The sequence below is a fragment of the Eucalyptus grandis genome, chromosome 10 (genome assembly GCF_016545825.1).
Source record: "Eucalyptus grandis isolate ANBG69807.140 chromosome 10, ASM1654582v1, whole genome shotgun sequence".
NCBI lineage: Eukaryota > Viridiplantae > Streptophyta > Magnoliopsida > Myrtales > Myrtaceae > Eucalyptus > Eucalyptus grandis.
The window spans coordinates 6462349-6477588 of record NC_052621.1 but is presented as its reverse complement, the minus strand read 5'-3'; the positions used below and the strand labels follow the sequence as shown (position 1 = coordinate 6477588).

Genomic DNA, 15240 nt, shown 5'->3' with positions numbered 1-15240 from the left:
GGAGGGAATCAGATCCCGCGACCATCAATCAATCAAATGGGGGGACTTGGAATTCAATTCAAATCCGAGACGCGGCGGAGTTCCATGAACGTTAACAAGAAGTTCACGGTCCTTTTTGGCAAAGGCTAAATTCCAGGGAAAGTATTAGGCCAATTTCCCTCCTTTTGACTCAACCGGATTTCTTAATTAGGATTGTTAGGCACTTCACATCATCTCGCCATACTTATGTGATATGGGATTTAGTTCATTCTTGCCCCTATAGTCATTTTAGAGTCGGAGTTGCATTTTGTCCGGGCCCCTCTAGTCCCGGCAATCACTCCCGGCCTCGTCGAAGTGGGTTGTTTCAATTGCCACCTCATCGACCAAGTCATCAATAATGGAAAGCAAATTTTCTCCTTCTTTGTTTTGCTTTAACAAAATCATGGTATGACAAGAGCGGGAATTTGAACTTCACACGTTGGGGAAAATCGGAATCGTCAACTCCGATTGCTTCGTTTCTATCCCAATTCCACGTTTGAATCTTCATCTCGAAGCACCAAGGCTTAAAAGCCATCCACGATATAGGAAAAAGTCAAACCCAATCCGCATTTGATCATATCTTTATGCAAATGGGTCGGAGGAACAACCAAATTTTGAAACCAGTCTAGTGCTGTGGAAACTTTAGCCATTGAAAAACATAGCAATTTGAGATCTGCATAGTCCCTTGTATTATCACCTTGAATTTTTTCCACGTACACTTGTTGATAATCTTCTTCTAGTAAAAGATTTGCCCCTTTGGTGTCATTTTTTATAGCAATTCTCAAAGATATATATCATAGTCCCTGGAGATATTTTGTTCGTTTTAAGGCACCATAAATTCTAGACCTGCACAAGGGCTTGCAACCTTCACCTAGATTGAGGTGATGACCCCACAGGCTATCACCTCTAGTTGATGACCCTGCGGACCATTGCCACCATCCCACCGGTGATGGGGCGGAGGGCCTATGTGTTTTTTTTTTTTTTTTAGTTTTTATAGTTTGTTATTTTAATGGAAAGAAAAAAAAAAACAGAAAAACAAGAAAGAAAAAAAAAGGAAAAGTTTAAAAAAAATCTAAGGAAGAAATTGCCCCTTCATCATTAGCTAGTGAGTTCAGACCTTCCTTGAGATTGATATTGCGACTTTAGATCATTATTAAACAAGTCCACTTTAGATTTTTATTTGAGAAAAATGAGAGCATTTCAAATCTTTTTTTAAAAGGGTTAATGCCTTGAAAAATCTCAAGCCCAAGACACGCGACAAATTTACCCAAAACTAATTTTTTCACCACAAAAAACCCAAAATCAGTATACGTTTGATAAATTTATTCCAAGGCGATATACTTGTGACAAATTTATCATTTTTTAGTTTCCGTTAAATTTTACTGTCAAATTATTAAGTTAAATGACATGCGACAGTTACTGGTGTATCAGTTTGAGATTTTACTCTCTGTTTGTCACGGTTATACAATTTTTGTAACTTTTTGTGATATGAATCCAATTAACAGATGATATATTTGTCACAAATGTACCAGTTTAGGGTTTTTGGCAGTCGAATAAATTAGTTTTGACTAAATTTATCATAGGTATATCAATTTGGGATTTTTTATTGTTGGTTGAGGTAAATTTGTTATGGGTATACTAATTTAGGGTTTTTCATGGTTAAAAAATTAATTTGGGGTAAATTTATCACATATATACCATTTTAGAGTTTTTCAAGGAATTAACTCTATTTAAAATAATATGCACTTTAACGTTTTAAATATAAAAAAAAATGAAGGCACTTTGAATTCTTATTTGAAATTTTCTCAAACATCTAATATTTGTGTGTAGAGTAGCTCGACTATAATCTTACTTTCGAAGAGTGATATCCCTGCATGGCCCAACGACAGCCCATTGACGAGACTTCCAATGATCATAAACAAATGGAGGGGATCAGATTCCGCGACCGTCAAATCAATCAAATGGGGGACTCAGAATTCAGTTGAAATCCGAGACGCGGCGGAGTTCCATGAACGTTAACAAGAAGTTCACGGTCCTATTGGCAAAGGCTGAATTCAGGGTAAGTTTTAGGCCAATGTCCCTCTTTTGACTCAACCGGAATCCTTTAGGTATTAAGCCTAATTTTTGGGATCGTTAGGCACTTTCGATATATCTTCCTCGACCCTTTCCACATGTTATGCGGTCTCCATTGATATTCGTCTCAAATTCTTGCTCCTATTGCGTGCTGTGAAGGCCAACGAGCACACGAAATTTCTCTTCATTTGATCACATGACAAGTAAACAGGACTTCCGAATTCTAGAGATTCTAGATGACCTGCCTATCACCACCTCATTGATCAAATCATTAGAAACGAAAAGCAATCTTTCTTCTCTTTTTTTGTTGCAAGTTGTGCTATCACATAAAAGGAATTTTACCTTACCTCACCTCACCACACGTAAACGATGTGGAATTAGGTTCATTCATGCTCTCATCGTCATCTTAGAGTCGAAACCGCACTTTGTCCGAACCCTCTTTAACCCGGACAATCACTCCCGTCCTTGTTGGATTGAGTCATTACAACCACCACCTCATCAACCGAATCATCAATAACGGAAAGCGATTTTTCTTCTTTGTTTTGTTTTAACAAAACGATGGCATAACAAGCGAGGGAGTTTGAACTTCACACGTTGGGAAAATCGGAATGGTCAACTCCGATTGCTTGCTTCGTTGCCATCCAAAATCCACGTTCGAATCTTCATCTCGAAGCACCAAGGCTCAGAAGCCATCTACGATACAGGAAAAAGTCAAACCCAACCCCTGTTGACCGAGATGCTTCTCATTGGCGCCACCCTGGCACGCCCATAATACTGGCCATGGAGACAAAGACCAAATCAATTGGCCCGAAACGAGGCAGCGGCACGCCAAAGACCAAAGCTAATCATTGAGTTCCTAAAGAATCTGACGTGAGACTCTGTCGGATCTCGTCTGAATAGACTTTTCAAAATTCGACCGACGGACCCAGGGCAGTACATTCGAATATCTCCAGCGTGAGAAAGAAGCGAAGAGATTTTAAAATTCGGATTAAAGGTTAAATTTAATTGAAGAATTATAATAATAAAAAGGGAAAAGGGGCAAGAAAAATCTCCAAATTATACGCATTTAAGGATAAGCGATTCCAGATTACGTATAAATTCTATGTCCCCTTAAAATAGATTTCCCAAAATTTTAAAACTTGAAACTTATCCTATGTATCTTAAAACTTGAAACAAAATAGATTTTCACTATCAATTCGGTTCTTTAATTTCATATTTTATGCTAAAACTAATCTCACCTTTGATATACACTGCCAAGAACTTTCTTTTGTGACATCGAAAAATCCTAAAACGGTGTTGAGGGTTCGAATTCCTTTTTACCCATCAAACTTTTCTTATGATATAAGAAATCTCAAATTTTATTTATTTTGACACATTTAATGATTTTTCAATTAAAGCGTTGTTGTTTTTCACGGCTGTTTGCTTTCTAGCATTCATGTGCAAATTTTAATGGTAAAACTTTAAAACTTTGACAAAAGGTGAATATCTCATATAAATATAAATATAAGATAAATTTAAGGATGAATGCGCCATAACAGTATATTTTAAAGTTTTTTATTGACTTTTGTCCCGATAAAAAGGGGTCAAGTGGCGAATTTCGATTTTGATTGGCTACCGTGGAGAATCTATAAAATGGGCAAACCCGAAGGCCACGGCTGAGCAAGTCTTCATATAATTGAAAACAACTCGATTTGGCCCCTCTCTCTCTTTTCTCTCTCTCTCATTAATATCATTTAGTGGACCGCGAGAGTCTCCGGAGAAGAAGATTCGGTTCGGAAGTGGAGGAGCAAATGGCGAAGCCCGGAGGTATTAGCAACGTCGACGGCAAGGAGAACACCCTCGAGATCGAGGGCCTCGCTCGTTTCGCCGTCGAGGAGCACAACAAGAAAGACGTACTTGGAATCTCTCTCCTTTCTTTTTTTTTTTCTTTTTCTTTCAATTTGATTCGATTTGATGGGTGATTGGGATTCGATGAGAAATTCACGGTTTTGATGGTGATGCTGATGAAAAGAAGGGATTTTGGGATGTGGGTTGTAGTGAATTTGGGGGATCTCCGCTCGCAATTCGAGGATTTGTCGGTTACCGCGTCGTCAGTGTGAAGGAAACCTAAGTAGATGATTTGATGAATTTGTTGAATTGGGGATTCGGGTATCTTTCGAAGTGGGGGAAAAAGCAGGTTCTGATCCTCTGCAGTTTCTCTTAGACGTGAAAGGCGCGAGCTTTGAAGTAGCGAGTAGCGGGAAAGTCGTGTCTTGCTCGTGAAGTTCCCATTTTTGTTTCTAATTTGAAATGTTCGTCGATAATGTGCTGACGGTGTTGAAATCTGTCGTTGGGGGACCAGAATGCGATGCTGCAGTATGTGAAGGTCGTTAAGGCGAAGGAGCAGGTGGTTGCGGGCACCGTGTACTACATCACCATCGAAGCGAAGGATGGCGATGCCAAGAAGCTGTACGAGGCCAAGGTTTGGGTGAAGCCGTGGATGAATTTCAAGGAGGTCCAGGAATTTAAGCTTGTCGAAGGTGCCCCCGGCGAGTCTAGCGCTTAGCTTCAGGGTAATGATTTCTAGAAATAGAATGTCCATGCTTAATGTTATCTAGCTTTCTGTTTGATGCTTACTCTCCGCATGTAGGGATTAGTTTTCTTTCATTTACATCTTTCTTTGGCAGTCACACTTGATCTCGCCTATGGTACACTCTCATGTCAGAAACGTGGGTCGTATGCAGTTTTAAACTTCCAAGGTTACCATTTTCATCCTACGTTTAATTTCTTAGGATGGAATATCAGCGTTAATTTGATGATTAGATATTGACATGCGGGTGACAAACTTTGCCTGATTGCTTTGTTTATACATGTGATCAGAGTTTTCACTGAAACAGACACTTTTTTTGTCAAGGGGATACTTTGGTAGGTTTAATCCGTAGTCTCATGGCTCAAGGCTTGCCAATTTGCTTTTTACGCTAAAAGATCAATCTAGGACCAGTAGACAGTCACTTTCTGCATTGTTGATAGGTTATTGGCCTATCGGTTGAATGTTTGAATCTAGATGGTATTGTTCTCCTTACAACTCATGGAAAAATTGATTCTCATGCTTAGTGGAAGAATCGAGCTTCTTGATTTGGTTTTTGTAGCTTATTTGATTTTACCTTAACGAGCTCTCTAGGTATCATCACTGTATAGTCGTTGCATGATTCAATGAAATAAGGTAGAGCAATTATATTTCAATCATGTTAAAATCACGCTCACCCAACAGCATGTCATGCTTTAGGTAACCGAGTTTGTTTAGCAGCAGTTTTGCTCGTACGGTTGTAATCATCGACCTAAATGGATCTCTTTCTTTCAGTTTCAGGGCGACTGAAGATATACATCTAGGCCTGCTTGCTGTTTTCCAGGAGGAACCAAAGAGAAAGGCACATAATAAAGTTGAAGGCGTTTCCATGTTAGGAAAATAAGCTGCTACTTTTTTTTCTGAATTTGCTTGTAAGGGCATAAGAATGTTGCTACCGATGTACTTATTATTATGTTCGGTGTAGATCTTGACACATAATTTATATTCTGTACGTCTGCTCTATTTCTTACCTTTCAGTTTGGTGCTTTGACAATGTGTTACGTAAAGCTGAAGTAATTTCCTCTTATTGTTCAAAGTTCTCCTTGTATTGGCTGGAGGATCTGATGTTGTATAGTTTAGCTAACTATGGGAGAACCGGGGAACCTGACTTAATTCTCACTGCCTCTAGCTCGCGGAAGATGAACTCTAAATTCCCTTCCTCATACCTCGAACTGTTTTGGCGAACGAGCAAGAACAACTACCAACTCATATGAACAGTATAATAGTACATCAACTGAAGAAATCTATCTTTAGTACATCATTTTCTACTGGTACGTATGCACAAGGAAGGGGAAAGCACAGCACATGATGACACTAGAAGGGAAAACTATGCGAGACACTCTCAAACCGCTCCACAAGTGAGCGCAAACCGCTGAAGTTACAGACCATAATGATATTACCATTCACATGTAGATAGCAGATTGACTTGAATGAACCAAAAAATCATGCGCCCATTTTGGAGAAGCTCGCTGAAGATGACCTTCGGTTTTTCATCGCCTTTGTCACGTTGCTTATTTTGCCGGCAGCAAAGCTGAAGGCATTGCGGAAGATGGTCTTGACCACTTGGACTGCCAACATGCAATAGAGGAAGATCCCGAGAGTGATGACGTATATCAAGAGCAAGGAGAGACCATTCGGGGACAAGGTCACGGAAAGAGTCATGTAGGTGACAACCATGGAAAGCAGAGCCACGGGCAGCAGAACCTGGACGTAGGATGGCTTCCTGAAGAAGAATATGAGGAAAATGGAGGAGAAGAACCCAGAAGTGTTGAAGGACATGAAGAGATAGTAAGCGGCCACGGGGCACAGATCTGTCGAGCTGAAGAAGGAATGGTGGGACGTGCATCGCGTGTCTTGCTTCATGTTGTCGCTCCAAATGGTCTCCGGAGGAGACAGTCCTGCCTGGTACGTGATGGTCGCTAATAAACTGGCCACGACTAGCACCATCTCCTCCACTTCCGACCATATGCTGCTGCTCGAGTCATCGTCCGTAGATTGGCTCGATTGCTGAGTTGAGTCCGCCTTTGTCACTGCCTTCTTGTTTCGATTTGCTTGAGGCTCGGCTTTAGTTTGTCCATCTAGCTGATCACCTGAAACAACGTCAATAGTGTCTGCGCCCACCAAGTTTTGCTTCTTCAGGAAGTTTAGGATCTGCCAATTTTTCCCATGTCAAATTAACAAGCGGAATGAGATATGAGTCGATTAAAACAGCTACAACTTGAAACTGGGCATCGTACATAGATTTTTGAGCACCAATTCTTTTTAATCTTAAGATTCAAGCTCATAAATGACTATGCTCTACGCTCACAAGCCAACAGTGACAAGATCCAATGTCTTAATAGTTCATTCTTCTCCTTTTAGATCTCCATCCTTGGTAGAAAAGATTCTCTACAAGAAAAAGAATGGCGTTGCAGGGAATCAGTGAGATTCTATGAACCTGCGACCCTTACTGCATCAGTTTGAAAAATGACTACCTCGGCAATGGAAGTTACTAGCCCTAAATCACTACACATGTGGAGAAAATCACCGCCATGCCGACACCTGAGATATAATCCCGTGTTATTGTTCACAAGACTGTCGATATAGCCTGGGGGACGATATGTGGATCTGAACCGGATTTTTGTAAGAGATACAGCGCATATAGAGCATAGAGCATAGGCAGGCAAGCCTCTCAGCTGATAGGGACCAGTCTTGTACCATTGCATAGATGAGTTGGTTGGTGTGAGTTCTGAATAGCTGTTGTATCAATATGGGGACCACGTTTGAGGGGACCATGCTCACGGCACTTCCAGTTACTTGTTGTATAAGTTCTATGCCTTTTGAATGAATTTGGAGTCTGTTTTTGGATTGGTAGTTGTGGAAAAATCTGGTAGTTTGGGTCCATGAACCTTCAGTTACAAGCGTTTGATGACGGAGCGAAATCAGCGTATCTGAACGATGCCTAGGCCTTCTAGCAGATTTCTGAAGATGAACAATCAATCATTAAAACGGGATGCTTGGCTACACTTGGCCCCGTAGTGTCAACCGATCGGTGTCGGATTAGGACAGGTTGTAGCTCAGAAAGGATTAGTCACGACTTGTGAGGGACACCTTCGAGATATTGGCCGACTTGATAAATGGGTCGGTTGGACTTATCTCGCGGACTATTTCAATCGACATGACCACTTCTTTTCTTTTCTTTTCTTTTCTTTTTTTCTGTTTGCAGGAATTTGCAAAAACTGCAATGTACTTATGGATTTAGCGAGGGGACAAAAAAAAATCCTCGATACGCATCACTTTACTATGAAAAACAAGAAAATCTAAAGATCGATCCGTTATGGCGTTTTATCTTCTCCCTGCTACTTCCCTGCCCCACCACACACAAGAAAACAAGCGATGCAATTTCCTACAACGAACAGAATGTCAAAGATCATGCGGACGGCTCTTTTGTTTCTCTACCTCTTTTGCACTGCAGATGATTCTTGATCATCGATGCATTCCAAATCAATTCAGCTCATGTTTAAGCACAAAGAATCGACAGGCCATCCGACTTCTTAACCATTTTTTTCTTACTCTAATGGGTATCTGGTTGCTGCAATCTCTGCAAAGACTAGTTTCTATAGATTGAGCTGATGTACCACGAACCATATCCATCCGGATTACTATCTTTCAGAACATTTAGTCTCAAACTAATCTTGTTATCTTGTTCTACAGTGCTTCACTCAAAGAAGAAAAAACTTTCAGGACTTGACGAGAACTAGAACCTCTGGGAGATTTTCACTTGACCTACTTGTTTTCCTTCCTCTATCAGAAATAAAATTAGCAGGCTGTCGACTAGCCATGGTCCTGCATCTAAGCAGAGCAATTCTTTGTGGACTACCAAGAAGGCAGGAACGTACCTGGAGCTGTTTCGAAGCCGCAGCCAGCTGTGAGATTGTGTTCCCATCGTCATCCTTGGCAGTCACAAGGTCGTCTGCATCTCCATCTTCACTGACCTTCTCCACTAACTTCTTGAGCGCATCAGACTGACTGTTCTTCACTGCCAGGTGAAGTGCGGTCTCGCCATGGGCGGTGCGTTCCTTGAGGGCTTGAGGACACTGAGAGAGCAACTCCTCGATTACCTTGATCCTGCCCTTGATGGCCGCATAGTGGAGCGGTGTCCTGCCGCCCTTGTCCTTGATCATGCAAAGATCAGGGCCTACTGTTAGAAGCTCCCTCGCGACTTCCAAATTCCCCGTGGCGGACACAATGTGTAACGGCGTAAGTCCATCATGATTCAATTCCCTTGCAAAATTGGGCTTCCTGCTAACAATCTCCTTCACGAGCTCGCTATTTCCAGCGAGCACAGCCAAATGAAGAGGAGTCTCTGCCGTTGGTCCCAGCAAGGCTTTGTCCAGAATCAGCGGATCTTCTGCTAATAAGGCCCGGAGAGAGGTGACATCTTCGTACTGGATAACTCTGGAGAGCCTGGGATCCATAGGAATTTGTCGTGAACGGTAAGAGTCCTGCGCTTCTTTGGTTTGCTTGTGGTTCTTGATGATAGTTTTAAAAGCTTGGTTCGTCCTACTTATGCACAAAGCAAAGATGGGACTCCGCAATGACGGCAAGCACCGTGTTTTCTGTCCTTTCAGACAATGGACATTAGAAGATTGATGGAAAAGTTACCCAAACCAGAGGATCAAACTTCCAGACTGTTAGGTAACACAGCAAGTCCTACATTGTTGTCGGCTTTAAAAGCTCACACAAGTGCGAACACCTGGCAATCCGAAGAATTAACGTTGCCCCAAGAATAGAAAAGAAAAATGCAAAGGTCATATCCCACCATAACGGACATTATCCTTCGTGAACGGTCTGGTTGACCTCGATCTATTTGGATTGGAGACACTATTTTCCTGATACAGGAGTACAAGGTAGGATGGCTACACAAATATAAGATTCAGCACTCATGCATTGTAACACGAAATAGACTTGAGGGCGTCAGTACATTTCAAACTAAAAGGGATAAAAAGTTAGTGACAATGGTGAGCTGAGTGATGACAACACCATGTGACAACCATCAAAAGCTTCTGTACATGTATACAATCTGACCCGTTAAACTATGAACTTCCTAAAGGAGCTTGTACCTAGTCAGTTTCGACCCTGTCTTGACGATGTTTCCTAAGTTTAGCATGTGAGCTGTCTACGCCTCTATCCAAACACATCTAATGGTTTTGCATCAACAAAGAGCACCAAAACACCCTGCTGACCTAGCCTTCTTCATCGTAGTCTTCATCATCTTCATCCATCCCTCTATTCAAGTTTGCAAGCTGAATGGGATCGATGGCCATCTTCTCAACTTCGGAAAGAGACCACCCGGGATATTCCTCATGCTTGAATCCAGCGTCGGGAGCTGCTGATATACTGGTCGGACCAGAAGCTAATATCGATTTTGAGTCCCCATTTTCATCCAAATCCACATTCAGGTCAAAGTTCCGAACAGGCGGTTCTGCAGATCTAGGAGTAGGAATGCTATCTTTTGATTCATTGAGATGGTCACCATTTTCTGTCCCTTCAAGATCCTGATTTAAATTGTCCTGCTGAGGAACGTCTCCATCGACTTCAAACTTCTCATTCTGCACAGTTGCATCCCCCTCTGAGGCTCGACCACCTCGCCCACGACCCCTCCCTCTGCCCCTACCTTTCCCTCTCCCAGCACTGCCTGTGTGACCAGTATCATTCTGAAATTGAAACGGCACAGAGAAGAAATATTTAAATTTATCGGGAAATCTGGATTTGGTTTAAGAAGGCCGAATGAGCTTCAGAGACCAGATAACAATCTTCTTAAGGTGCAAGAATATATTACTATGCCGTTATTCTTCGACACTTGGTTACATCCAAACAAAGAAATGCTACAGAAGCATATTACTGACAAACATAGCTGCAGTAAGTTACTCATTGAACACTGACAATACTATGAAGTAGAGCAGCAAAAATGCCTAAGAACTACAAGGCTTTGTTATGAAAGCGTGGGCAAAGAAACAAAATTTAAATTTTACCTCTCTCTCATTCTCACAAATTTTCAAATTTTTCTCAACTTTCCACCAACAATTTCATCCCCTCTGCTTTCTCTACCTTCCCAAACATAGCATAAAAGAAAAGTGACTGAAAAAACCAACTAAGCATTCATCCATGGACATGAGATACTTCGTAACCAATCGGCTGGACAGTCAAGATGACATGATGCGGCAAGCCACATTAAGGAAAAGGAAAGGAATGATGATAATATCCATAATCATGGGAAACATTACCATGCGGCTCCTCTTTGATTCATCATCAGTGTCATTTTCCCCGTCATCAACCATTTTCCTGATAATCAAATACATGGTGTGATATTAATAGCCATATTCCCTCACTGAAATGGTAAACCTGTAAATTCACATTTAACTAACCTTCTTTTAGCAGCAGACCGATCATCTCCAGCAGCGTCAGAACCACCTAAATCAGGAACCTTGCTCACAATTTCGCTCAAGAAATCAAATACGTTAAAGGTTTGGACACACTGCTTCCTGCGATTGAGGAGCAGAGTTATTCACCTCAAAACAACTATTTTAAGTAAATAAAATGAGTAGAGAGGGAACACTAAACTCTGCCATATTCTCTTTCAAAGGAAAAAGAAGGGAGACAGAAGATAGAGAAAAATGCTCCCTAATCAGGAATGCCATACATACAATTTCGCATGCTTAGAGGGGGCAAAGGGGGCAAAGGAAAGCAAGCAGTGGAGCTCTTAGAAGGGAATCTTGACTGGGAAGGGAAGAGAGAAAGAAAAGGGGAAGACAAAATACTGTAAGTCTGCTTACAAATGCAAGGAGTTCAGTGTCTTAGCTCCCCTCTTCAAGGTTATATCATATGTCCGATCACAAAGGTCTTGCAGGAACAGTTCCAATGCCTTAGCTGGAGATTTTGCAAGAAGACAATGAGCATTGATTTATTAAATTGGGATTTCTCATGCTGACATAAATGAGATCAACAGCAAAAGCAAGTCTCCAGGCCAGTCCTATCAAATTATAAACTAGAGAGGAATAAATCAACCAAAATGCAGATGTTGTACACTTACAAACAAGAAGAGGCACAGCCATAGCAATCTTCCGACATCCTCATCAGCTTGCATAATTTTCTTAATCCGAGCCTATAAAAGGAATAGTTGTCAATTATACAAAATTATTCTGCAAACGTTAAAATGGATGGGGGACAGCAGGGAAGGAATTCAAGGCCAAGTACGTGAACCTGGAGCACAAACATCAAGACATCAGGCAACAAACCAAGACAGTTTTAACTTGGCCATCACAATGACATCAGCCAAATTAAAATCATCCAACTGTATTATAAGCAGACAGACATCAACTTGCCAACCCCTGTTTTTGGAGGAAAAAAAAAAGAAAACACACTACAGTCACTGTGGTTTTGATCCTAACGCGAGCTCAACACTTCTGTCATAAATGTTTCAGCACTCAACCATTGAGCCTTAACAATTAACCATTTGCTCTCTACAAAACTTAAAACAGGCTTGACACATCTGCTTCTGCCAGCTAAATTGTGTGGTCAGCTTATTTTCCGTCTATAACTTTACCTTGAATTTTCTTTATAGGATTGCCTTTTGCGCTAGCATCAAACGTCCATTCTTACCTCATGTTAGTGCAAATACTTAAAAGTTATTCAATAAAGTAGTTTCGTGAAATCAGCCAATTCGCATACAGTTTTCACTTCTTCTCATTCTGAGAATGCCCCAAAAAAAAACACTGTAGAGTTCATCTAATTGCTTCCCCAATGGCGAGAAGAAGAACAAGAACAAGCAAAGGGTGAAAAATCCAAGCGTCTAGATGAGAATGGACAAACAGTTCCAACTATTAAAGCATCTTTCAGCCATACAATGCTGCATGTTGGCTTCTCCAAACTGGCACTAATTTACAACATTCAGCCTGCTAAACACTTTTATGCAAGTGATGATAAATAGGCATTGCAGAAAATGCAAGTGAGAATAGTGTGACTCTCATAATATAGGCTATCAACTTGAATTTCGCCCAAACCATAGTTATTAGTTTGCCATTTGTCCTATCACACTATTTGAGTTCCTAGATTTCTTTAACCTATGCTCGAAGAGGAACGAAATATCCTCATCTTTAAGGGCTAAACAAACAAGAAACTAGCTTTAACTTCTAAAGCCAATTGATCTTTCTTCATTTTCACTAACAGTTAACAGAAAATGAGCAATCAGTTTTCAAAAGGAGATTCTTCCTCAGCAACCCAACCTCCCAAGAGAAAAAGAAATCTATCGATTCAGATGTCCATCTAATTCTAATTAAGTTGTTTCTCTGATGACCTACAAGGACTGTAATAGGCTTAACCAATCCGCTCTCCAACTTCTATGACACCAACAGCCCCCCAAAAAAAAAAAAAAAAAACCACCCAAGACAGAGATTGGCTCGGCAAATTACCCAACCCATGCAAAATAGTCCTGATATATGAATTTTTGAGTCAACATGTTACATCATTTCAAATTAACTACATAGGCATGAAAAGACAGTCACTTTGGCGTGTGTTCCACTGTGCAAACGTGAAATCGGTGAAGTAACGAGTGCATAATGTTGCTAGACGGGCAAATCTCCACCTACTCAAAAATCAATTTGTGTATATCAAGTGCAATACCGCATGGCTCCAAGCATTCGAATATACGACAGATAACCCAGTCAACTATGATCAAAAGCATGCCAAACCGAATACGAACACCGTTCGCCTAACTTTAGCCGAAAAATCTAATCCCAATCAACTCTTAGCAGTCGCAAAACGCACGATCACAGCCAATCACAATCACGATTTCACAACCTGTCCCCGCCGAATTCATGATTAATTAGATACCCGAAAAACCCGCACATAATCACTAGTTGGGCGCACGAACTCGGACCCGGAAGATGCAAAAACCGTTGTAAACACGCCCCATGCACGACGCGTGCCACTCGGCCGAAAACAAAAAGAAAACCTTAAAAAAAAAAAAAACAAAAACAGAGCAGAAAAAAGGGGGGAAAACGCCGCAACAGTAACGGAGTCACATGGCCGGAAACCAGCATTCACTCACCGCCGGGAATCGCGTGTCGAGCTTCTTCCTCATGTCGCCACCCGCGGAGGAGCCAAAAAACCCTAACGGTGAAAATAAAAAAAAGAAAAGAAAAACCGCGAGGGGTGACGAGCGGGGGGCGAGCGCTCTCCGCTCTTTGCCCTAGCGCAGCCTCTCCTCGCGCGAAGAGGGAGAAAGAGATAGAGGGAGAAACGGAGGCCTTGTCCCCGAACCAGGACGAGTGCAGGAACCGCCACGCGAGCCCTTCTCGAAGCGGAGGAACGAGGGCGAAGAAGCAGAAGAAGAAGAAGAAGAAGAAGAAGAAGCGGAAGCAGACGAGGAGAACTTGCGACTTCGCTTTCTGCGAGGAAAGACAAAAGAAGGATAAAACCGCCTCAATTCCCTCGCTTTTTATTTATTTATATCGCTTCGCCAAATTTCGTGGCTCTTTTATTTTAATTGTTTGATTATTATTTGTTTAATTATTTCTTCTTAAACCCCGGGCTGGCTGTGGCTGGGGGGATTAAGTTGGGCTGGAATCTTCTACATTATCGAACGCAGTGCTCCCTTCGCGCAGCCGTCCAATCGTCGGCCGCCACGTCACCGCGTTCCGTTTCGAACTTCCTTCGTTAGACCGTTTTTTGTCGGGGGTGGGCCCTGGGCAGGGGCGGGGCGCGGTCATCTCGCCGTTAAGTCTCGACGGTAACCCCGGACGGAACGATGAGAACGGGAAAAACGGAACTGCCCGGTGACGCCGCACGGAAATTCGCGGCGATCCTTTCCCGTTTTCGGATTTGAAAGGACAATGCCAAGAACTGAAGTCCGCCTGAAAGAAATGTTCTTTTTATTGACGAAAGGTCCTCGGATTTAATTCTTTTAACATATGTAAATTATTTTTCACCTCACCAAAACTTTATTAAAACTTCTTTGGTCAAAGGTTCATTAAACTAATATTTTTCTTTCTTGTATTTGTCACCGTCAAGCATTGATTCCTCGTATGTTTTTGGGCACTCGCATGTGGACGTAAATCCTTAGATGGGTCCATTGTCGCGATTATTTATCATTGCACTTTTGGGTTTTGACTTCCCAAATTTGGAAAAGAATTTCCCAGCACGTATAATGATTCGTTTTTATAAGAGACATCATGATTAATTAAAGAAACTATTGGGTCGCTCGATATAAGCACATAATGAACAAAATTGCTATGCCTTAATGAAAGCATAATTTAATCGGAAAATAGTTTGAGATACGGGAATTACCAATGAATATTGCTATAATCAAAATCGCATCGCTATAAGTATTGTTTCCATGTCTCTTACCAAAAAAAGAATTCGCACTTAATGTTTGCATGCACGCGGTTTTAATTCGGGCAAGTGCGTCTGCCTTTGAGTCTAAAGCTCCTTTCCATAAATGCGTTATTTTTATCGTCTGTAATTTTCTGGCTTTTCGTTTTATTTTCTTATTTTTCGACGGGCCA

The 15240-nt window shown here is 41.5% G+C and overlaps 3 protein-coding genes across 4 annotated transcripts; 1 reads left to right on the top strand and 2 right to left on the bottom strand.

Moving 5' to 3' along the window:
* The first annotated feature begins 3729 nt into the window (after positions 1 to 3729).
* Positions 3730 to 5732, top strand: LOC104421440 (cysteine proteinase inhibitor A). 2 transcript variants are annotated; one of them, XM_010033385.3, is made up of 3 exons: positions 3730 to 3983; positions 4433 to 4643; positions 5432 to 5732. In XM_010033385.3, exons 1-2 carry the CDS (start codon positions 3882 to 3884, stop codon positions 4634 to 4636), a joined length of 306 nt encoding a protein of 101 aa, XP_010031687.1. In that variant the 5' UTR covers positions 3730 to 3881; the 3' UTR covers positions 4637 to 4643; positions 5432 to 5732. The 2 variants fall into 2 exon arrangements, with proteins under 2 accessions (XP_010031687.1, XP_010031688.1); XM_010033386.3 differs by having other exon boundaries at positions 5438 to 5683.
* Positions 5733 to 5871: 139 nt separating this feature from the next.
* On the bottom strand, positions 5872 to 9293 carry LOC120289056 (ankyrin repeat-containing protein BDA1-like). Its single transcript, XM_039303533.1, has 2 exons — positions 8575 to 9293; positions 5872 to 6847 (listed from the first exon to the last, which is right to left on the bottom strand). The coding sequence occupies exons 1-2, from the start codon at positions 9151 to 9153 to the stop codon at positions 6140 to 6142; spliced, it is 1287 nt and encodes a 428-aa protein (XP_039159467.1). The 5' UTR covers positions 9154 to 9293; the 3' UTR covers positions 5872 to 6139.
* Positions 9294 to 9603: 310 nt separating this feature from the next.
* On the bottom strand, positions 9604 to 13838 carry LOC120289057 (dr1-associated corepressor-like). The gene is given in 7 exon segments (XM_039303534.1): positions 9604 to 10392; positions 10963 to 11020; positions 11104 to 11220; positions 11512 to 11605; positions 11769 to 11798; positions 11801 to 11840; positions 13785 to 13838. Coding segments are annotated over 7 exon segments (843 nt in total). The 5' UTR covers positions 13818 to 13838; the 3' UTR covers positions 9604 to 9921.
* Positions 13839 to 15240: the final 1402 nt, after the last annotated feature.

What these genes read in the sequence shown, in the direction of transcription:
- LOC104421440 (XM_010033385.3), top strand. Translation starts at nt 3,882, where the DNA reads ATGGCGAAGCCCGGAGGTATTAGCAACGTCGACGGCAAGGAGAACACC. An exon ending in AGGAGCACAACAAGAAAGAC is followed by an intron (nt 3,984 to 4,432) that starts GTACTTGGAATC and finishes TTGGGGGACCAG; the next exon opens with AATGCGATGCTGCAGTATGT.
- LOC120289056 (XM_039303533.1), bottom strand. Translation starts at nt 9,153, where the DNA reads ATGGATCCCAGGCTCTCCAGAGTTATCCAGTACGAAGATGTCACCTCT. An exon ending in CGGCTTCGAAACAGCTCCAG is followed by an intron (nt 6,848 to 8,574) that starts GTACGTTCCTGC and finishes AAAAATTGGCAG; the next exon opens with ATCCTAAACTTCCTGAAGAA.